Source organism: Mixophyes fleayi, chromosome 2, assembly GCF_038048845.1.
Source record: "Mixophyes fleayi isolate aMixFle1 chromosome 2, aMixFle1.hap1, whole genome shotgun sequence".
In the NCBI taxonomy this organism is placed as follows: Eukaryota; Metazoa; Chordata; class Amphibia; order Anura; family Limnodynastidae; genus Mixophyes; species Mixophyes fleayi.
The window spans coordinates 114319713-114344366 of NC_134403.1; the positions used below are offsets into that span (position 1 = coordinate 114319713).

Below are 24654 nucleotides of genomic sequence, written 5' to 3' on the forward strand. Positions count from 1 at the left end.
GCGGGTGAGGAGAAGGGGTCAGTGGGAGTCGCGGGTGAGGAGAAGGTGTCAGTGGGGGTTGCAGCTACGGAGACGGAGATAGACTCAGATGGTGCTGGAAGGGCCAAAAAATGTTGGAAAAGTTAAGGTGGGGGGTGGAGATACTCAAGAAGAGCAAAAAGCAAATCCAATGAGCCCAAGAGCGGGGAGATGATGGTAAAAGTACTGGACCAGGACGACATTAAAAAAGGTCAGTAGCACATGTAGTGTACCTGTAGTGTAGATGTAGATGTATTGTCACATAAAGCAGTAGAAAATGCTAATTTATAAACTAATTTTTTATGTCAGAACGAAGATTTAACGGTGAGAAAGCCGGTTTAGATACCACTGATACCACTAATGTTAGCAAACAAGGAGAAATTGAACAAGAAAAATATATTAAAGAAGTTCTACACCAAGGTATTTCAGTGAACATGTGTAGACATGTAAATGCTTTGGGCACATACCTGTACTGTTATAATAACCAAAATGGCGCCTGTTTTCCAGAATGCTCGGAGGTTAAGCCCACTACTAGTGCGATTTCGCCACAGGGACCGAAATATAGATATAAACTAATCTCGAGCAGTGTGAAAGGTGAGAGGGTGAGAAAATGAGAGTATTTATGAGGTAGATTGTAAATTACATATAGAATTTAAATGATAAACATTTTTATTTTCTTGTTTCGTAGATAAAGAAATCAAAGGGAGTGGAAACGACATCAAGACCTGTTCTGCTACAAACCAGTAGCACCTTTAAAAATACCTTAAAAATAATACTCTGCAGTATTCAGCTCTCTGATTGGTATTTGCGCACTCACTTCTCATGCGGATCTTTCTGATAGCTGTGTGTGTTACAATTTGTGTACCTTTTTCTTGCAATAAAAATGTTGCTTGAACACTGTGTGGTTTATTCTGGGTAATTCACAATTATAGGTTAATAAAGGTTACTATAAATTTAATAGGTTATAAAAGGTATAAGTGTATAAAGAGTAAATATGAATACATAGACGCAAAGGGTAATAACACACGTGCTTTACACAAGTGTAATGGTCTGCAGCTAGACAGGTGCAATATACATCGATACAAAACACAGTGATGTGCGGATTCCGCACCACGTGGGACTGGGATTGACATAAAAATTAACATACACATGCCCCCCAGGTCGAGGAAGTATCGGAGGATTGTTGTGGATCCGTCGGAAGTTCATACACACTGAACAGTGGTAACGAGATTGGAACGAAAATATTAAACGGTACGACCAACCAAATGAGGCGAGAATCGTCCATTTGGGCAGACTTTCGACCATCGTGTAACTGTACACACTGACCCGACTCTTGAACGAGCGGTCGTATGTCGGCAGTTTGAGCCGATTATTGGACGAAAACAGTGTAGTGTGTACCCAGCTTAACAGATAGTTGGGGATACTGACCTATTTAACCGTTGGAGAGAAGAAACCAGGATTCAGATATGACAAAAACATTTGACTTCATAAGAATAATTCAAGCCTGTATTTAAGGAGAGCTCTTTAAAAGGCTAGAAACAAACATGAATAAAAGGTTAAACTGCATGACTTCGGATGGTGAAGGAATTACTTATATAGGGCCAGGGTAAAGTTTCACAACACATAAGCACAGCAAGAGGGGGACTACATCTTTGCTCAAGACAAGTGAGAGACTAAACCTTCTTTGGTTAGTGAAAGTAGTAATATAGGAATGCAAGTATCTTTTCTTTGTGCGGTTCAATCCTAACAACACATGTTATGACTCCAGCTGTACAACACTAGTGGATACAGTGGGGCGAGTAGGTATCATACCTTGGGTAGATAGCCAAATGCTGGTGGCCATCTGATGGAGAAACACAGATGTGCATAGGTAAGACGAGTTGGGGGCATAGCACGGTTTTTATAAAGGGACTCCATAAGTAAACACTCTTAGGGACAAATTTACTAAAGCTTCTAAAGAGCAAAAGTGGAGGTGTTGCCCATTGCAAAGAATCAGATTCAAGCTAATATTTTCTAGACCGTACTAGATGCATGTTAGCTTGAATCTGATTGGTTGCTATGGGCAACACCTCCGCTTCTGTTTTTCAGAAGCTTCAGTAAACCTATCCCGTAGTTCTCTTAGGTGTAAAATCCATTTCACGTGTACTCTAACAACAGTAGGGAGCTTAAGGCAAGTTCCATAGTTAAAGCCTATTGGATAAATTTCCAATGGCGTATTTAACTAAATACACTGGCAGGCCACAGCAGCACTCCAGCGAGTGTGGTTACATGTAGAAAAGGAATGTGGTCTAAGAAAGCATATTATTTTAAGGGAGACTTACTTATGCAATGGCAGAATGAGCAGGCAGACGCAAGATACGCACAAGTCAGTTGACAGATACTAATGGTAAATATTATATTTTATTTAATTAGTACCAAATAGGCGGTGTCCTATAGTTCAAGTAGAGGATGCATGTTGAAACAGTAGTAAGAGTGTCCCTTTTACAATCTATAGACTGGAGTTAATGCTGCACCATGGTGCTGGGTCCACAGGTATGTAATGTGGGAGAAAAACACATATTGCCTATAACCACTAACCATCTATTAATTGTGTATATCTGATTCTTCAATTTTATATTATAATATATGTGTCTAAAGATCCCTGTTGTTCAGCTCTTGGTCTTTATTGTTATTAATGTACTGTTCTTATATTTTTATTACACACTTTTTATGAGATTTTAATACTTTATATTTCATATAAACTAAACACAAAGGCAATTTGTATTTTTCAAGATGTAAAAAGTCTTGAGGGCTCTACTTCATTGCATTGACTTTTCAGTGCACATAACAGATTGCCACACTGCTATTGGAGCAAAAACCTGCTTGTCCCAGTTTGCATTTGATCTGTTAGTAACCTACTTGATTCTCTGATTAAAAATGTGAACAAAATAAATAAAACAAAATTAAAAATAAACACATTCTACTGTTTCTCACCTACATCCCAACACGTATTTAACCAATAGCACATATCTTTGGATTTGGTAGAGGAGAACTACAGAAATAAATTTGAAGGTAATTTTGTGGTACTGCTCAAAGTTGCAGAAAAGTACTCATGGAAAGAATTATGACCACAGTGTGCTTATTATCTAGTATATATATATATATATATATATATACATACACACACACACACATATATATACATACACATACATATATACACATACATATATACACATATACACATACATACATAAATTTGTAAGGAAGTTAACACTGCAAAAGGCATTTTGCCAGGAAAGATTTTGCTATTTTGACTAATTATGAAACAACTTCAAAATCTGGTTTTGGGTTACCCTCTAAATACTATGCATTGGAGTCTAGAAGTAGACACATTGAAATTTTCTAAGAATCGATTACTCTCTGTGAATCAGAGAATATCACTCATATCTCTAGGAATTTAAAAACCCATGAAATAAAAGCTCTTAAAAATTTCCAAAGTAAAACGAAAGTAATAATAAAACAAGCAGATAAAGGAGGAGGCATTGTTGTACAGGATCGTACAGATTATATTTAGGAAGCTAATAGATTATAGAGTTACGTAATATCATATACTTCCCTAAATGGAGACCCCACTAGTGAGTTTGTTAGCTTGTTAAGAGAAGTGTTAACTAGAGCACTTCATGATGGTATTTTCGTTAAAGATGAATTCCTGTGTCATCTAGTTTAAATTCTCTAAATACTTAAATGTATGGCTCATACAGCTCTTATAATAAGTATTTAGGTCCATGTGGTAAACCCTATATGTGTAACATGTTTATATATGAGCATTTATAATATATGATCCAGAATGAGTATGGCACATTTGTGTTATTATACCTTACTGAAATCTTGTAAATTACGTCATTTAATTCAGATATGTATGCGATTGTTGTTTTTTTTCTTTTCTTTTTGTTGATTGTTATGTTTGTATCTTGAAAAATTCTAATAAAAATACTGGATTTAAAAAAAAAAAAAAAGATGAATTCCAATTTTTGATGGTAAATAGAGCAGTAATACTAATATTTTATCTGCCTAAACTTCATAAATATTTGGATAATCCGCCAGGTAGGCCAATCATAGCCGGCATAGATTCATTGACCTCCCATATTTCCAAATATGTAGATATATTCCTGAGAAAATATGTTATTAATTTGAAGTCGTACTTAAAGGACACCACAAATGTGTTACAGATCTTTGAGAACTTCAAGTGGAATAAAGAAATTTTATGGGTTACAATTAATGTTCAATCGTTATATACATCCATCGAACATGAAAAAGGGATAATGGCAGTAAGAAATTTTTAGATATGGATGTTACTTAGTCAAATGCACATAAAGATTATATTTGTAATCTGATTAGATTTATTTTAACTCAATTTTTTTAAATTCCTAGACAAGTTCTATTTACAGTTATGCGGAACTGAGATGGGCACAGTTTTCGACCCCAGCTTCACAAATTAGTTCATGGGAAGCTGGGAGGAACAATATATCTATAACTCTAGTCCATATTCAGAGAATATTGTTTTATTTAAGAGACATATAGATGTTATTGTATTAGTCTGGAAAGGCAATACCAAATCGTTAGAAATTTTCATAATGTATATTGAAACAAATTAATAAAATCTTAAAATTTACGATGAAGTATGACCCGATACAAGTGGACTATCGGGATCTAGTCCTTAAAGGACAAGACGCCAGGGTGATTACTCAGAATTTTATGAAACTGGTTGACACAAATAGTTACTTGCACTACAAAAGCCCCCATGTTAAAAGATGGAAGACCAATATTCCTTTTTCTCAATTTCACTGCATTAAGAGAAATTGTGATAATCATTGCAAAGAGCAGTTAAATATATATTCAGAAGAGGGGTTATCCAAGATTTATTAACAAAAAATGCAAAATCGATAGAACAGAAAGATTAGATAGACAAAATCTTTTGATATATTCAAAAAAGGAAAATAAGAACAACAATACTCCTTTTATCACCACATATTGTAGTGGTGAAAATAGAATTAGATCGGTCATGTCTAAACATTGGAGTATCTTGAAGAGAGACCCCCATCCTGTATAATATTCCTCCGGAGAATCCGAATATTATTTTCAAAAAAAGTCAAAATTTGAAAGATATCCTGGCTCCCAGTATATTAAAAAATACTAAGACCAAACACACTTCATTCTTTGATATAAAAGGGAGCATTAGGTGCAATAATTGCAATATATGCAAATATACAGCTCCAACGAATAAAGTGCTTTATAACTACAATAATAGTAGGAGCTTTAAGGTTAAGGAACTCATGAATTGCATGTCAATTTCTGTTTTATATATTTTAGAATGTACATGTGGTTTAAAATATGTAGGCAAAACGAAAAACTCTAAAACTTTGCATTCAAGAACATACAAGGAATATTAAAAGTAATAAAAATAAAGTGACAAGTCATATGGTTTCAAAACATTTTAAAGGAGAATTATCAGGCAGACCCTCAATATTTGTTCTTATAATATTTGTATTCATTATTGGGATTATTTTGGTATGCAACATGTGCATACATATATACTTGGGATATAGATTATATATTTGGAATATCTATACATATTTTTTATAATATTCTTAATTTTTATATATATTTTTTAGTTTCATTATGGATGCAATACATATATGTGTCTATTTATGTGCATTAGAATTGTTATAAATAGATACAAGTTTGTATAATAACACTTTTGTAATATCCGTGTTGAAGGGTTTAGAACAGTTTCTCCCATTTTTGTATACATATGTTTAAACATAGTCACTGTGTTATTAATTTCATTGCGGGTATATAAATGTATTTGTTCATCTAAGACATATAATGTTTAATGATATTTTAATGTATTATATGATATTTTATAATTTTTAGGTCATGCGACTGTTCGATTTACTTTTTAACTATACTCGCGTGTTTAGGATATAACAAATGTTTAATAACTATATGTAACAATTTTCTTGTTATGTGTCTGCTACATACAAGTCTGCTATGTTTAGGATATGTATAGCTTAATACAAATGTTTAATAACTATATGCAATGTTTTTTGGTCATGCGTCCGCTTTGTATTTCCCATATAATTTCATTCACGTATGTAGTATAATAATAAAATCTGACACTCTCGGTCGTGTGACCGCTCCGTTTACAGTCTGTAGTTTATTCACACATGCGCAAAATTACGTGGTTCCGTGTTAGTGCACAAGTGCAAAATGGCGCTGTGCACTTTATTAAGGATCGCGACCCGAGTAGTCGCATACTTATTTCCTCCTAATGAAGTCTAAACCATACAGACAAAATGCCTTGAGGACCTATGTTTTATTACCTTGGACTTTCTAACACCTTGTCTGGACTTGTTGTGAGTAGACTGGCTTACTTCACCTGGGATCCATCTATACCAGATCGTATACACAAGGCCACTATCCAGATAAGCTATTCTTATTTTAATTAAATAACAATCGGGAGAAAAGTGAAGTCTTCATGACTACAATCAGGTCAGCATTAAAGTTCTGTTTTCTGGTACACATATCACTATTGGAGGCGCTTGGTGCATAAGAGTTTTGCATGAAAACTATTATTCTTTCTGCTCTTACTGTTCACTCTGGTTGATTCTGCTATGAGATTTGGAATATCCAAATATACAACACATGTGGATTATTCTATCTATTGGTATATGGCTACAGTCACTACAGTATTGTCTATTATTTAACAATACTACACTATTTTGGCGCCCTATCCCATGTGTTTTGTTCTAGATTTTTTTCAAGACCACCATCTGGTTTAATGGGAATTGGCAGCCGCCTGGACATTGGCAAGTGTTCTCTAAATACTGACTTTTGGGACAATTATCATTGCCGAGTTACGCGCCATCTTATATTTATTTTTTATTTGAATATATTATTTAATATCTATATTAAGAGAGTGTCAGACAAATCCAACACAAAACTATGAAAATGGGTCTGCTTAATGAGAAGTCAATCACCAAAGATTTTGACGTTTCCCATATGAACAGACTATCAGAGCGATGATGTATATAATGTTTTCGGGATTTTTGTCCTCAGCATATGTACAAAAGATACACCAACTTTATATAGCGATCATCATGACAGCATTTCAGTCTATAAAGCCAATACAAAAGCTTTGGAATGAGACATATTACACTTTCATTTTATTACAAAGCCTATTACATTGAGTCTCATGATCACAAACACACAAAATTATGCAATGCCAACTGCACTAACGTTTAGGAGAGAATCCAATCTGGTGGAAGGTGGCTTTATGTGTCTCTGTAACAGTCCATGGAAAAACACATCCTCAACGTTTTTAGTCAAAGCTCCGCTCATTTTCTCTCGCATCCAATTGAGATGCGAGGAGAAAAGGAACAAAGTTCTGTTACCGGATTGTGTGTCGGCAATGTTGTGTAGCAGAACATCATGGAGACGTCAGCTCCTTAGTCAGAGCTCTTCCCAGAAAAGGTACAGGTCAGAGGGACCCAACATACATGTTCCAGATACACAGAGGGTGTAAATGAGAGTGAAGTGCACCATTTATGTGCTGAAAGAGTGATTAGCACTGATTTATTCAAAACACCAAATTTTAAACGTTTAGTATTCACATTTTATACAATTACTGATTGGGGAAAATTAAGAAGTACTGTATTGTTTGGGGGAGTACCATATTTTGATCACAAAATATTTTTAAATCAACCTTTGATCTACCTTTATTAAAGTCTAAGCAGCAAGTGAATTAAAAATCAACTATACTCAATCTTGAATCTTAATACAATTGCTAATATCATGCAACTATTTTTTTATTTTATTTGTTATTATAAATGAATATTCCATAATATTCTGATTGCAATATAAACAATTCAGATGGGGGGGAAAAAAAAGGAAAAATGTGATAACAGACAGCTGGAAATTTGCATATACATTTATAAAACACACTAGTAGATGTATTACAACAGTGGAAGCATGCTGACAAATTAACCCTTACCTTGCTTCGTAATTTCCCTTTTGATTTGGTCTTTTGCTTCCTTTTTAGTTTTTTCTTGCTAAGAATTTTCTTATTCCTAAAAACAAAAAGGAAGATGGAGTTGAAGAAAAATATCTGCTTCTATAAGCAATCAAGTTCAGTTTGTCCAATAAACAAAATTGCACCTATATTTTGTTTACTATTTGTTTCAGTAGAGATGGCCATTTTTGTTTTTACCCTTTGTACACGTCATTCCTTTACTGCACCCATACAACAAGGGAGACATACTCAGAGAGAGCAAGACAACAATTTCAGCAGTAATCTAGTTTACAAGAAAATATCACTCCTATCGCCATGCTTTGGGGAATATAGGGTCATTAACAAATCCTTTTAGTTTTAACACGGTTAGATGCATAGGAAGCTTATATACAGTACTTTGCCGGTGACAAGACAAACATAACGCTTTTTAGATTTTTTATTTTTTTTTTTAAAAAAAAGGGAAATGTTTCCCTCCAACATATTTATGCAGCATAACCTATTGACATATGGAACAAAGTGTTAATGTCAACACAGTTTAACTTACATTTATCTTAATGAGAGTGCACTGTAAATACAATGATCTGCAGTTAAGATGCATTTACATGTGTGTTTGTCTTGAACACTGCCTGTTTTGTCACAGTCAAGTTTAGAAAAAAAACGAAATGCTGTTTTATGCACTTCAGGCAATGACTTTTGACAATGATCAGCAATCTTGCTCTGGTAATGTCATACGTATAGAAACAAATTAGACACAGGAGCTTCACTCAAAGCAGTGGTGGGTAAAAGGCCCTCCGAGCCTTTACACGCAACTACTAGTTTCTTCCCACTTTATTGCCAGATTGTTTTAAAAAGTCTGCTCATGTGTTATTACAGACAGGTGTCTCTTTGCTTTATTAAATGTATTGTTTTAACCTATTACTAAGATTAAGAATAATATGCACCCCATTTGTATGTTAGAGGTTCATAAGGTTGCCTATCACTGTATTAGAGCAAAATAGTACAGGCCCACAGTGCAAGAGACAACCTCAGCAACTCTCCTTAGTGAACCCTTCCCAGAGACAGCTTAGCAACATATCAAGTCCCTTAGCAACCACATCCTGCAAACAGCAGCTAGTAGGAATAAAGTAGTGGATTCTAGAAGCAGTTTGTTTCCATGTGTTTAGTAGTCTGTTTTGTATGTACATAATGCCACAGAGAAATGACTTGAAGGAGCTCAACAAAAAGGGGACCAAAAGCTATAGATATACATAGTAGCACATCATCTTGGCAGCATATTCAGCACAATTCTCTTACGTTTGGGTGGAATACACTAGATTCTCCATTTTAAAAAGGAGGGAGCACACAGTGAATTAAACAGACATAAAGCAGGGTTGACAGCCTGGCACCTTTTGACAATAGAAGGCCAAAAGGAACATTCAGTGTCTAGTTTTAGAAGTAATTATTTGTGAAATTGCCCAGGATATTTAGGATCAGAAATCCAGCCTTAGGAAAAGGTCTTTTACAATAATTTCCATTAAAAAAATAATATAAAATATATATATATATATATATATATATATATATATATATATATATATATATATAATATATATACACACACACACACTGTATATTAATTTGTTGAGTGCCAGCAGCAAACAGATGGAACAATAACCGATAGCGAGTGAAATACAGAATAAACACTATATTATGCAAGATCCTTGGCCTGCTTTCTATAAACCATCTGTTTGACTGAAATCTTTGTTGAATATATACATCTTCATGTTAAAAATACATTGTGCATATACAATAAATCTAAATATTTGAGAAAGATCTGGACATCAGGACAAATACACTGATCTTTGGCACATAAATATATGTAAAGTATATATTAATACCAGAATATTATGCAACACAGAATATAATGATTTATCAGTTTATGCACCTGGCAGGTCACAGCTTCCTGCTATCATGGTGGGGATTTACCACTACAAATACATCATTTTTGGGCTACATTATACCCGTATAATGAATCTAGAAGCTCTCCAGGGTAGTCTGCAAACATCTTCATAAACTATTAAAAAGGAGGGATATTATTTTAAAACACACCACAACTTAACACTTAATTGATGGCATTTATAATCTGGAACTTCAAATGTACATGGTATTTACATCTGCACGAAAAGTCCCCGGTATTCGGGTCAGGATATTAGTTCTGTTAGCCCCTCTGCCAAGAAAAGAGTGTAGCATCAGTTAAATAAGAGTGAAAAAAGTGTGTCTCCTGCCAAACTGAAGGACATCAATGGTTTTACCATACATGCAGCACCAGAAAATGCACCAAGGGACAGTCAATTAAGCTATAAAAATACACCATTATGAGATAGGTGGGAAACAGTTAAGAAATCAGTTTTCAATTAATGTAGTCAGAAAAACAATATAAAAAGACTGAAAGTCTGAAAATGTGACATTCATGGATAATTATCTAAATATGGTAAAGCCTGTGTGTGCTGGGTGGTGGGGGAAGGAAGCACCTGCACCAAACAGTATTTGACACAAACATTTTGTTACATAATAATTCCAACTATGTGCAAATGGCTTTTTTCCTTCTTAATATGTACAACTGGAGGCTAGTACTGTGGTATTGAAAGGTTGCATGAGGCAAGCAGCTCAACATAAACACTGGTGACTCACCTCCAGCACAAAGCAACAATCACAATGTTCTTGCTAACTCAAATGAAGAAAATCGCTTAAGAATGTAAATTAATAATGTGCCCCTACTGTAAAATATAAAAATCGTGGAAGTCACAGGAACGGACTGCAGACAAGAGATTCTTATACAAGTCATTGAGCTCTGAGCTGATATTTAATATATTTCTATTTTACAGTAGGGAGTACATAATTCCTGCAAGAATAATCCACTTGACACAAGAATAAGTTGCTTAGATCAGGTGCTCCTCAAATCTAGGAGAGTTACACTTAGTGACACATATACATTTCATACCAGAGCACTTTTATAATGAGTCAACTGATATCCCTACTCTACAAATATATATTTTACATATATTAATATCAGTTTTACTATATAATTAAAAATCCTAGTAGCAAACATGCCTACAACATTACTGCTGGTGCCCACATTTTTGAGGGTTTTTCTAGGTCAATGACTATGTCTCACCAGCCTCCTTTACAAATCTTGCTGGCTCTCAAATTTGATTGCTTGGCACCTGAATAAAGTAACCACTATGGGGCGTTATAAGGATAATAGAGGGCGTCAGTTTTACAGTAGGAGATGTGTTCAGTTATGGGTGTGTAACTTTAGAGCTTACGACTCTCCGTAGTGTATGTTAACAGATGTTTTATCACAGCATAAATCACTGCACTGTAAGAGTATGCATTTACTTACACCAGGTCTAGACCATAATATAGACTATACTTTTATTTAATAATTTGGAAGTAGAGTTAAGAATTTTGTTTCATAAAGGCCAACTTACACAGAATATATTTATTCAGAAAAATATAAGATGTTAAAAAGATGAAATACTTTTTGCTAGGAAAAAACAAACATTTGAAGTAAATCAAGCATTGAGAATGACAGTCACGTCAAAGGGTTTACTTTCAATGTATCATCGTATAAATCAAAAACATATTTCTATTTGTGATGCGCAGAGATTATTATTTCCTTCATTTTGAAATTATAAATGAATAAATCATCCAAGCTGAGACTAGGTAGACGCATCACATTAGAATAAACAATATATACAATAATTGTGCAATACAAAATAATTATCAGGAATGGTTTTATTGTATTGTGGCCTTGTATTTGCATTTAAAATAAGGTTTACATCTGCCACACCTATGTAAGCCCAATCCCAATATTCTGCATTATTAGGTAACCTGTAAGCAAGGGACATTATTGACATTTAGGGGAGAATTTAAATGGCTGCATTACTTGACCGTTATTACGGTAATAGTGCACGTAAATACCGTTATTACGGTAGTTTTAACACAGCTCCCTGAGCTGAGAGCAGAAAGCCGGGTTAATATTACCGTAAGAACAGTAATACGTTTAAAGCGGCTGTACTTCGGGTCGAATTGAATTCCCCCTTATGGTTTGACATGTGACTCATTTTCCCACACCGATTTGAACATTCCTGTCATTGCGAAAATACAGAGAGGGAGAATACAGCGCTGGGTGGGTACTTTCTAATAATTGTTGAGGTAGCCACCCGGCCATGGCATAACATTGTGCCTCCCATGGACACAGCACGAGACAGCCATATGGGGAATCTAAGCAGGATAAATACTCTTACTACCCCATTAAAAATATGCAGAACTTAATCAAATTTATCATTTCTCAGACATGGGAGAAACCTTGTTTTATTCAGCCTAAACAACACTACAAAACAATTAGCAGACCAAATTCACAAAACTGAAGTTAGATGAAAACTTATATTACTAAAATCACAAATTAAAAGTAATTTTTCTCTTTAAAGATTGATATTCGAACAGAAAGAAGGAAAACATGACTCATAGGGGCACTCAATGATATAGTAAATAATAATCATTAACAATATAATCTTTATTGTTGTTTTAAGATAAAAAAAGGAGGAACAAGGATTCCCAAAATGCTTGAGCACAAATGGTAGAGAAATATTAAAACCAAATAAGTGATGGTGATAATAAAGTGAGAATAAGGTGATTAAAATGGTAGCAATGCCACCGGCCTCGCTGTGTGCTTCTCATGTACGGTAATTGATTACATGACTCAACATATCATGTTGTCACGGTTACATGAATTATTCCTTAATAAGATCCTAATTAAATATCATGCATTCCTGAGTAACTCCTAGCAACCATCTATAAACTGTATCTATTAATTGACTGAGAGTAACAGACCCTTTATATATAGGGTAATTATCACCAAATAGGAGCAGTAAGGTAAGGATTAATATCCTATTTGCAAAGTATATTCTTTATTGACAGTCAAATGAAGATCCTCTTTGTTTACGTCCGATTTAGCTATACAATAGAATTCATTCCCTTGAGAAATCTATAGCTAAATATCCACTAAAGTATCTGGCCTATTATTCAGGGCTATTGTATAAAGACAGTCCAATAGAATCCAATTACACCGGTGGTAGTCAACATATCGATGCCAACTACCCCGACAAGACCTAACCCGACGTCTTGACACCGAAGGGCTCCTTCCCGACCAGGCTCCAGGACGACAGATGTGCCAACCGACTGGAAGCAATCGCGATGAAGAAGCCGGCGCAACTTGATGACGTCACTGGCAACTGCAACGCTGTTATCGGTGCTGTTAAGGGGGCAATGTAAGTATGCGGGCATAGACAATGTACTTTACAAAAGCGTTGTACATTGATAATTACCCTATATATAAAGGGTCTGTTACTCTATCAGTCGATATTTCGCTACCATTTTTGCTCAAGCATTTTGGGAATCCATGTTCCTCCTTTTATTTTATCTTAAATCAACAATAAAGATTATATTGTTAATGATTATTATTTACTATATCATTGAGTGCCCCTATGAGTCATGTTTTCCTTCTTTCTGTTCGAATATCAATGCTTAGTTTACATGAATTGGGTGCACCACCAGGACAATTAATACTGTAGCCGTTCTTTGCGGCCATTCATAATGTTGAGGATGTGATAACCTGATACAGTGGTCATTACTATATTCTTTTCAAAGATGACTAGCGTTACCAAAAAAAAGTAATGTTAAAACTGAGACTGGCTAAGGTACCTCCAGATTTAGAGAGAGATTAACCCCTTTAGGTTAACCCCTTCTTAAATCTAACCTTAACCCAATGAATAGTAAAATGGAGTAGGATTCCCCAAATCCCACTCTTGCCCGAAGTTGTGAAGTGCTTCTACAGATCTAGTGTGTGACACGACCAGACTTAGCCCATAAAAAGATGGCATTTCCTGCCCCTGCTTATCTGGCAATCAGAAAGTAAATTCCCGGGGACAGGAAACCCTATCGGCAAGGGCAAGTCAACTTTGAGTAAAATAGTTCTTTAACTTGTCTTGTTTTTTTACCCGTTTTTACAGAAACACCCCTAACTAAAGAATCCACATATAACCTATATTCTAACCTGACAATCATACATAAAATACACTGATTTTACTAAAACACACAAACCTTTTTCACAATATATACCAAAACATGGCCCCCATTTCAACAGGTACACAAAGTTTTATTTACATTACATGAGCATTTTCCAGCTGCAACAACTTGGTCAGAAAAAAAAAAATTCTAACCCTATATTTATATTCTCTTTACAAATTATAAGGGCATGACCATAAAAAAAAAACAAAAAAAAAAACAAAAAAAAAAACACATCTTGTTTTAGGACTTGACTGATTTTTTTTTTGTGGTGTAGCAAATAAGGTCGGCTCATTTAGTACAGTTCCGTTACTTAATTTTTTTTCACCCCAACAATCTCATTATACCACACATTAATGAACACATTCCACCAATGTTTCCGCAAATATTCATATGATCAGCATGTTCTTACTCAACTACCATGAGCTGGGACAACGCCATTGATGCTGCACGCTGGATGTAGAGGAGTGTAATCATCTTCCAGTCACAGCGGCTCACACACTGCTCAGTGTGAGGCATGCAAAAAGAATGGCAGCATCCCAGTGTATTGGGTGCCAGTTTGGGTTACAGCATCGGTGCATCTGGAATCTATTTTAAGTGCTGCATTTACATCCACAACCCGTCCTTTTAATGAATGTCCCTCTGTGAGAAATATGTACGTTAATTAAAAGCAAAAGGGTAGATTGTGGATGTTTGTGTGTAAGTGTGCTATTTTTGAGGTTTGTGATAGGCAGACCTGTGCTAGGTACAATTAAACTAGGAAAAGATTAGGTGATGATGTAACCTCTAGAAATGCCAGTCCTCTGACACAGGTGCAAAATGAGATTCTAAAAAATAAATAAAAAAAAAATTACCTATATAGACTTTCCTGTGAGCCGTGATTGGTTAAAAAAGCCATGTGAATATTGGCAGCATTTTCAAATAAAAAGGATTACCTAACACGCAACCCCGTTTTGTTTTTTTTTCTAATACCAAACAAGCCTGAAATTTCTTTCCAACCAGGACACACAGGGCAGTGATTAATGCTTTTCAAATTATTCATTCAAATACTGCTCTAACAGTGGGGTAAAAGTTGATCTATTGGAGTCTATTCCTCTAAAATCTTTAGAATTCAAAATGTGGTGTTTGAAGCACAAAAAAAAAACAAAAAAAAAAACAAAAAAAAAACAACACATTTGCCCCAGTTTAAGGACACCCGCAGTCTGAGCTTTTACAGATCTACACCATTGGATTCTAGCTGAAAAAAAGTCATGTTGTAATGTAGGATGTACATAAATTACAAGTGACAAAATTTTAAGTCGCACAAAGCAGTTTTAAAACATATGCGCAACAGACATTGAGGCTTACAAAATTTCCAAATATGAAATACTAACAACTGATGAAACAAATATAACTAGTTATCCAGCTATACAGAAACAAACCCAGGTATTCTGGTTATTATTTAGGGATCATAAGATAGTGATAGTTTCAATTGGAACTGGAACGTAAATACATTTGTAGCAAAGTGGTGTCCCAAACCTGTAGAAATAAAAAAAAATTAAATCCTGAAACAAAATATTAATATTTATTTGTATGGTGCCACAAAATTACGCAGCGCGTTATATGAACATTGAATCATTGACATCATTTCCAACCTCAGTGGTCTAAATTCCCGACCATACAAATCCCCCCCCCCCCCCCCCCCAAAGCTAAGGTCCATTTTAGCAGAAGGAAACCCAAGCGAAAACATCCAAACTCCATACAGATTGTGCTCTGAAGAGAATCGAACCCATGGGCTGAGCGCTGTAAGACAGCAATGCTAACTGCTCTGTCACATTAAAATAGAACTCTCACATGAATAAGACACTATCTTAGAACTTTATTTTACATCAGCTGCAAATCCTTTTGTCAATTACAGTTTGGCCTATCAAAATATACTACATGCCAGTTTAATTTAGACAATTTGCACTCAACTAAACTCTGAGCCAAAAATATTCAAAGCAGCAGTGGAGACTTGTGTGTATTACTCATGTGATGAGACTGATACACCCACAACACTTGCCAGCTTACAAGCAGTCCAACAGACAATTCCAGTAAAAATGATAGATTGTGCCAAAGTCACACAGCTCTCTCTCTCTCTATATCTATATATCTATATATCCACACAAAGTGTAGAGGATGAGGCGCACAATAGTGTAGTATGGTTGTAATAAGATAGCCCAGGACCAAAGAGATCCTGATAGATCTATGATCTTATTGTGTTAAATATGATAAATGAAACACCGGCCACTCGTGCAGTGAATGTGCGTACCAGAAGGATGGTCTTAAAGTCTCATCAAAGGGAAGATGTCCTGGATATAATGGGTCATATATTTTCCATATTCCAGCAAACCAATGGATGTCTCAAAGATAGAATGGAAACCACAGATGTAATGGCTCAATGGTAATATTTATTAAAAATGCACAATAGCTACTTACATATCAAGTAGCCATAGTTCAGCTTGGCTGTAATAGCGTATCCATAGACAGCATATCACAAACCCAATAAAAGTAAAAGTCCAAGTGTAATTTCTCAACGCGTTTCATCTGTATAAAGTATCAGACTTCATCAGGAGAAAATAAAGTACTTTATTTTCTCCTGATGAAGTCTGATACTTTATACAGACGAAACGCGTTGAGCAATTACACTTGGACTTTTACTTTTATTGGGTTTGTGATATGCTGTCTATGGATACGCTATTACAGCCAAGCTGAACTATGGCTACTTGATATGTAAGTAGCTATTGTGCATTTTTAATAAATATTACCATTGAGCCATTACATCTGTGGTTTCCATTCTATCTTTGAGACATCCATTGGTTTGCTGGAATATGGAAAATATATGACCCATTATATCCAGGACATCTTCCCTTTGATGAGACTTTAAGACCACCCTTCTGGTACGCACATTCACTGCACGAGTGGCCGGTGTTTCATTTATCCTATTTAACACAATAAGATCATAGATCTATCTAATTGGTGTTCAGGGAATCTATCAGGATCTCTTTGGTCCTGGGCTATCTTATTACAACCATACTACACTATTGTGCGCCTCATCCTCTATACTTTGTTTTCAGATTATTCCGTTTTACACCGATTGGTCCAAAGGAGGATTGGCTGCTGCCTGCACATGGGAAGTGTCTCATAAAAGTCTTTTTTGGACTATTTATTCCAATTATATATATTGCCAATTGTGTCATAGCGCCATCATTTGGTATCCCTTTTTTTTTTTCATACATATACACATATACATATATACACACATACACACATATACACATAGACACATACACACACACACACACACCTTCACATTTCTGCTAAGGACAAGGAGACAGAAAGCAGTACAAGGCAGGTATTTGTGATTTCAATATCGGAGCACATTTGTTGATTTCCAGGACTTGTGGGTTCAACAGCCATTTACAATTTTCAGGTCTGGTGAAGTATACCTGCACCAACAAGGTGAGCACATGGAAAGAGCATATGGCCAAATGCACTTTTTTTTTTGTAAATCTCTTTTTTATTGGTAGTATAACATCTTATACCAACATACATACATGTCACGCAATAGACAGTAAATTACAGGTGATACTGAATGCCAGTAAAAAAAAAACAACAAACATGTAATATGTTATTTAGTAGTGAGAATTGGAAGGATGGGGGAGAGAAGAAAGACGGGTAAATGGGGGAAGGAAAGGTAGGTCTAGAGTGAATATGTAAGAGGGATCAGTTATTCCACTAAGTGTATAATGGTTTATCCTTGAATTCAAGAAACTCGAATCACACAAAATAGTATTCTCTATCTTTATCCATTGTTGAATAAAGCATCTCGTCCATTGTTCTGTAGAACTCCAAACGTGTAAACTATTCTTTAATGGTAGAGGCGTTTGGCGATCTCCAGTGAACCGGAATCACGGCCTTTGCCGCATTACATGGATTTTTAACTGTTGATTTTTTATATTGTGGGATGGTCATTTTGCTGTCATTTAGTAGCCAATATTTAGGGCAATTTGGTAGCTCTACGCCTACTATAGCTTTAGATAAAAGGAGAACTGCGTCCCAGAAGGGTCTAAGCGCCGTGCACTCCCACCATATATGTAACGGGGTACCCAGCGCCGTCTGGCATCGCCAGCACATATTTGACAGCCCCGGAAACATCTTGGCAAGCAGACTACGGCATCGGTACATCTCGTCATAATCTTGTACAGAGTTTCAATTATTTGTATGCTAATCGAACTAGCTTGTGTGCGTAAAAAAAATGTCTTTCCAATCTTGTTCGGTTATTGAACACTCCAATTCACATTCCCAATCCCGTATAACAGGTGGGTCTTTTACTGAAGGAATGTTCAATAAGGATACTATAGATTAATGATAATGTATGCCTTGGATATGATAAAGTGGTACATAGTGTTTCAAACTGAGTAAGCGGCCGTCCTGCGGACTCTCGAATGCCCTGGGAACCCAGAAAATGTCGGAGCTGTATATGTCTCCATATCTCCGCATTTGGGAGTTCCCATTTGGACTGGAGATCAGCGAAAGGTAAAGCCCCAGAGACGCCCACCAGCTGGCCAACACGATGGAATCCCGCCCCAATCCAATATAAAAGTCCGTCTAGTAAGGCCTGGGGGGAAATCTGGGTTGTCAAGAGTCGGAGTCAGAGGGGAGTATCGAGAGGAAATATGTGGGACTGAGCATAGTTTTGACCATCTAGCCAGAGTTGGGGTAACAGTCGGATGTACAATTTTAAGGATAGACGACAACCAGGGTGTAAATTGAAGTGGCTTGTCTGCGATGTAACTCTCAATCCAGACCCATTGTTTTGTCAGTCTCTCCCAGTCCAGCACTCTAACATAACAGCATCGTAATACACAGTGAAGTGAGGAAGTTGTAGACCCCCAGCATGTTTACGCATATATAATATGTCGTGTCTAAAGCAGGGTCGCCTACCTTTCCACACAAAATCCCAAACTGCTTTATGTAAAGTCTTTAACCATGAGGCTGGAAGATGTATAGGAAGCGTATGAAGTAGGTAAAGAATCCGAGGCAACAGATTTATTTTTACCACATTGACTCTACCTATCAGGGAAAAGCCTTTCAGGAGCCAATTCCTCAGATCATTACAAACTGTATTGGTGATGGGCACAAAATGTTCTTCAAATATCTTCGAGGTGTCTTTGTTAATAATCACCCCCGAATATTTAAGTTGTGTGGGATGCCAGGTAAATGGGAAAGTTGGCTTCAGGCCTTCAACTACTGCTGCAGGCGCAGAAATGTTAAGTGTCACAGATTTTGAGTAGTTAATTTTAAAACTGGAGAGTTCGCCAAAAGTGTGGAATTCCGATACTATATTGAGAATTGAAATTACAGGGTTAGTTGGGATGGCCAGCAAGTCATCGGCAAAGAGAGCAAGCTTGAAGTTTTTGTCCACCATCTGAATACCAGAAATGTCAGGGTTAGCCTGATGGAGCGAGCCAGGGCTTCCATGCACAAAATAAAAATCAACGGGGACAGGGGGCAGCCCTGTCTAATACCATTCGAGATGACAATAGGCTCTGACAACTCCCCATTGACCTTAACCCTTGCTGTCGGCTGTGAATACAGGGGGGCGATCCGCGCCAAGCTCAATGGACCAAGACCCAAATGGCTGAGGACCCCTTGCATAAACTCCCAATCCACTCTATCAAGCGCTTTTTCAGCGTTCGTGGATAAAAGAACTGTTGGTATATTGGTGGTCGTTGCAAACTGCACCAAATTGATTAATTTTGTGGTGTTGTCCCACGCCTCCCTCCCCAGGACAAACCCTACCTGGTCAGAATGAATAATTTGAGATAAGTGTTGTTTCAACCTGTTTGCTATCAATTTAGAATATAGCTTAATATTCTCATAAAGTAAAGAAATGGGCCTATAACAAGAACATAATGTTGGGTCTTTCCCTTCCTTTGGCAAAACAGTAATATGAGCGGCCAAAGATTGGGGAAAGAAATATGCATGGTCAGAGACAGAATTAAAGGCCTGAAGCATAAGAGGGGCTAGATAGTTATTGAAAGTTTTGTAATATGCAATGGTAAAACCATCAGGTCCTGGGCTCTTCCCCGAAGTCGTCGTCTTAATCGCCTCTTCCAGTTCCTCAATGGTGAAGGGTTCCTCTAATAATTGAACGGATTCTGCCTCGAATGTGGGAAAGTTTATCCTTTGAAGATATTCTTCTATGCGGGACTTTGGTCGCGCGCCTATCTACGCGAGATGAGTTGGACAAGTTATAAAGTTTAGTATAATAAGCATGAAATGCCGTGGCAATCTCCGACGTATGTACTGACAGGGTCTGGCCAAATTCACTTTTATAGACTTTAAGGCTTCATACAAAAAGGCCCATCTTTTTCAAGGCATTCAATTCACATTGTTAGAAAGCACTGAACGGGTTATAAAACAGACGGCACATATAATTTTAGAAATGACAGGGCGCATATGCACAGGGTGCTATAAATGCAGACAGAGCAGCACTTCTACACAGATGAGGTCACTGTAGATTCCAAAAAATGTGCAAGTGAAGCTGTCACTACTTGTTTGCATCATCATGTCGTGCATAAATTACCATTGCAATGTCAGAAGAAACTGAGAGGGGGCAGCTGACTGGGAGACATGCTGTTAGTCCACCACGGTTTGTCCAGTCATTGAAGGGAGAAGATGAAACCTACATTGGATACAAATATAGCAAAATTCCCAGGACCTCGGAAAGCTGGGAATGAACTGGACATTCAATACATTTGTTGTACATACAGTCTCAAATAAAAAATAAATAAAAAAAAAGTGTAATCTTCTGTAGAAAATGAAGCTACATGCTTTAGCAATACCCCTCTATAGTCCAGGAAATGAGAAGAAATGGAAGTAGTTTATTCTGCTAAACTGTTCACTATAAAAAAAAGATATAAAATCAAGAGCACAAACAACAGAAAGATGTTGTACAGGAAAAGAAAATCACCTTATACCGCTTTCATACTGCCGCCCAGGTAATATCCCGGGATATTGCTGGGGGACAAAGGAGGGCAGAGGCTCCCAGGCAATATCCAGGGTCTCCATGGAAACATCACAAGATGAGCTCTGATAGGCTCCTCTTATCATTTTTTTTTCTTTTTTTTTTTACTTTAACATTGTGTCTGGTGAGACCCGGGTTATAAAACCCGGGTCGCACCATTCATAGTGCAGGCTTCCCAGGGCAGACGCGGGAATTACCCCACCAAAAGAACCGGGTCCAATTCCTGGGTCCGATGGCCCGGGAATTAGATCTGGGACCATTCATACTGCACCCTGACTCAGGTCGTCTGGGCTTGCCCCAGCAAAAACCCGGGTTTTTGGTGCAGTATGAATGGGGTATTAACCTACTTGTCTATGTTCGGATAGGGCTGACCAATCGCAACCTAAATGTTGTAAAATTGAATATCAGATGAGGCCTCAATACATACACTTCAGGTTTGTCACACTAAGTTGACTTATTTATTGGCATGAAAGCAAAGCTGATGTGCTAAAAGAACAAAAATAAAAAAAACTTGCTTAAAGCTTCATTACCATCGATTCAACAGAAAATTTAAAGTTAACCTCTTTAAAGGCTGTGTAATACCGCTTTCATACTGCCGCCCCGGCAATATCCCGGGTTTTTCAAGCCGGGTTTTTGCCGGGGCTTGGAGCGTCCCAGCTCAGAAACACCATTCATACTGCACCTCGGACCCGGGAATTTCCCGGGTTGACCCCATTCATACTGCACAAGTCTGTGCCCTGGCAATTTGTGGGAGTCATCACCAGAGCAGTTTTCATTGGCTGAAAAATGGTGATGTCATTGAAAGGTGACTGGTTTTTTGACGAATAAAGATGATGCAAAAGTGGGTGGTGATTGTTTGTCATAATTGCTGTTAATACACACTTTTTCAGTGAAATAAAAGCAATTTTCTTCAACAAACTCCGATTCTGCTTCAGCTTGATCTGCACTCCACCATTTCTCGTAAACTCCTTCTCGAATCTTCCACGGGCTCCCACCGATGACATCATCCTCCAGAGACAGGCAGACAGCCAATCAGCTTGTTTTCTGTGCAACCCGGGTTGAAAAACCCGGGTTGCACCATTCATAGTGCAGGCAACCCGGGTCCGACCCGGGAATTACCCCTCGATAAATCCCGGATTGAAGACCCGGGTTTTTAGACCCGGGATTTTTGACTTGTCCCATTCATACTGCACCAAGACCCGGGTCGTTTGAGCTCGCCCCGGCAAAAACCCGGGATTTTGGTGCAGTATGAATGGGGTATAACTGTGCGTCAGAGGGTCGTGAGCAGGAGATTTAATCAATACACAGAGGGTATGGCCCCAGTTTTTGTCAGTGGCTGTGAGATGAACCAGAAAGCCCTAGGAAAAATGGGGGTATGGAGCTCCAGGGAGAGGAAGGAGTAGGTTAGCGACATTTACGATTAGTGGTATAAAGTTTGTTAGACAAGTCATCCTATTGAACTTACTTCTAAGGCACTTTTTTTTTTTTACTCTTAAAGTAATCAAACAAAGTTCTTCTAATCTCTATTTATAATGGATTATATTTAACCCTTCATTCCCTTTATTAAGAGATTGTCCCTCTCTGAATCCTCTCGAGTTCTCCTATATTCTTCTTACATTGAAGTGCCCAAAATTGTACATCAAAATCAAGATGTGGTCTATCTAGAAACGTATACAATGATAATAGTTTTGTATCGTATACATTTATCCCCCTTTCTTATGCATCCCAGAATATTGTGCACCTTTTAGATGCTGAACTGGAAGAAATAAGGACCAACACCAAAATAGAACTTTCTCCTGTCAATAAATCTTTTGTATATCTCTGGATGGTACATACATACACATATATCTATCTATCTATCTATCTATATATATATATATATATATATATATATATATATATATCTCTCTCTATCTATAATGAGATTTACAATAACATACTGAAGATCTACTTCCCTCTTGATATAACTAAAGTGGTGTACCAACTCCATGTACAACACGATCCTGCCATATGCCGTGTAGTTCACGTCAGCAATTCATGTAACAATTTCTCATCAAAAGATTTGTTCTTACCCATTTTTCTGTCCTACTGTGTATTACAATAAACTACACACCACTTAAAAAAACCATCAAAAGAAGACATTCATGCCTTCCATTTGGGACTCTACATTTCACTATTTTATTCACACAAGTAACTATAGTACTCGTTTTAGACTACTAGTTTCGTCCACTAGTAACACAGCCATTGAACCCAGATCAGCATCTCAGACTGAAAAGCCAATTGCCAGAGAGCCTGCTCACTTGCTCTTAGAATTTTCTGATCACTAACTGCAAAGGATAAACATATAACAAAAAGTATAATGAACATTTATTTCCAGGCAATTTACCAAAAAACTGGAATACAGTCCATCATTTCATTAAAAGGGTGTGATAGCAGATTAAAGGAAACAACATTGCTGCAGATTTGGAACTGGCTAATGCTGCCATGGGCACATTCAAAAATTTAATTATGCAATGTGTTTGGCAATAACAATGATTAAGTCAGAATTTCTCAATTGCATGAAATGCAAATTCAATCTGAAGGATTCCGCAAGCATTAACCAACATGGTTGTAAACTGTGCATTAACATTGCACTAACAAACCATTTTCTGCTATTATTGATCATGAATTTGGATCTGAACCTTGGCTGCAGCTACAGGTAACCACGAACAAGTCATACTTAGCTAGCAAATAAACAGCATACCGTATTCTCCAATCTGCCCACTATTATGCAGGACATCCTGTAAAATATTGTGTTTAGAGTGCACATAATTATTTTAATCGGTCATAGTTTCTATGGTTTGTCAACAAAAAGATACAATGTATTTCAACATGTGGCAATCGTCCAAATGTATTTAACATTTTCCTAAATGTATTTTTCCCCTTGACTTATGGAAAAGGTAGTTAAAATGTTTCATACCAAACACTGTATGCACTGGTTGCATGTCCAGTTTATACTTAGGCAATAATTGGGTCAAAGATTTTCACAGGGATAAAGCTATAACTAAACCAATTGTTGCCAAAATGTTTTAAGCACTATAAGGGCATTTATTTAATCTATAGATTACCTGCTAGGATTCATTCAATATTTACTGTTCTGTAGAATGAAAGGACTAAATGTTCCCTGCCTGTGGCTAATAGCAAGATATGTTGAATGGAGCAATTTCCAAACTGCTAGCTACATTATTATGGCAAGACATAGGAAATAATTTGCGGTCGCTATTAGGATTGCAAGCTGTGTTGCTGTATACAATAAAAGAAGAGTGAACAATCCCAAGTTTTATATTTTGCTTCACCCAGAAAATGGAAATTAAGTTTTAAAATTTACATCCATTTATTAATTTACAGTATTTAATAAAGACCACTTCATAGTTATCAACACTGC

The 24654-nt window shown here is 36.7% G+C and overlaps 1 protein-coding gene across 17 annotated transcripts in view; it reads right to left on the reverse strand.

Moving 5' to 3' along the window:
* The window catches only part of MYCBP2 (MYC binding protein 2), a 216616-nt gene that overhangs the window by 180207 nt on the left and 11755 nt on the right, over positions 1-24654 (reverse strand). For all 17 annotated transcript variants that reach the window (XM_075199851.1, XM_075199857.1, XM_075199864.1 and 14 more), the window contains exon 2: positions 8054-8129. In XM_075199851.1, coding sequence (XP_075055952.1) covers positions 8054-8129 — 76 coding nt within the window. The remainder of the gene's footprint in view (positions 1-8053; positions 8130-24654) is intronic.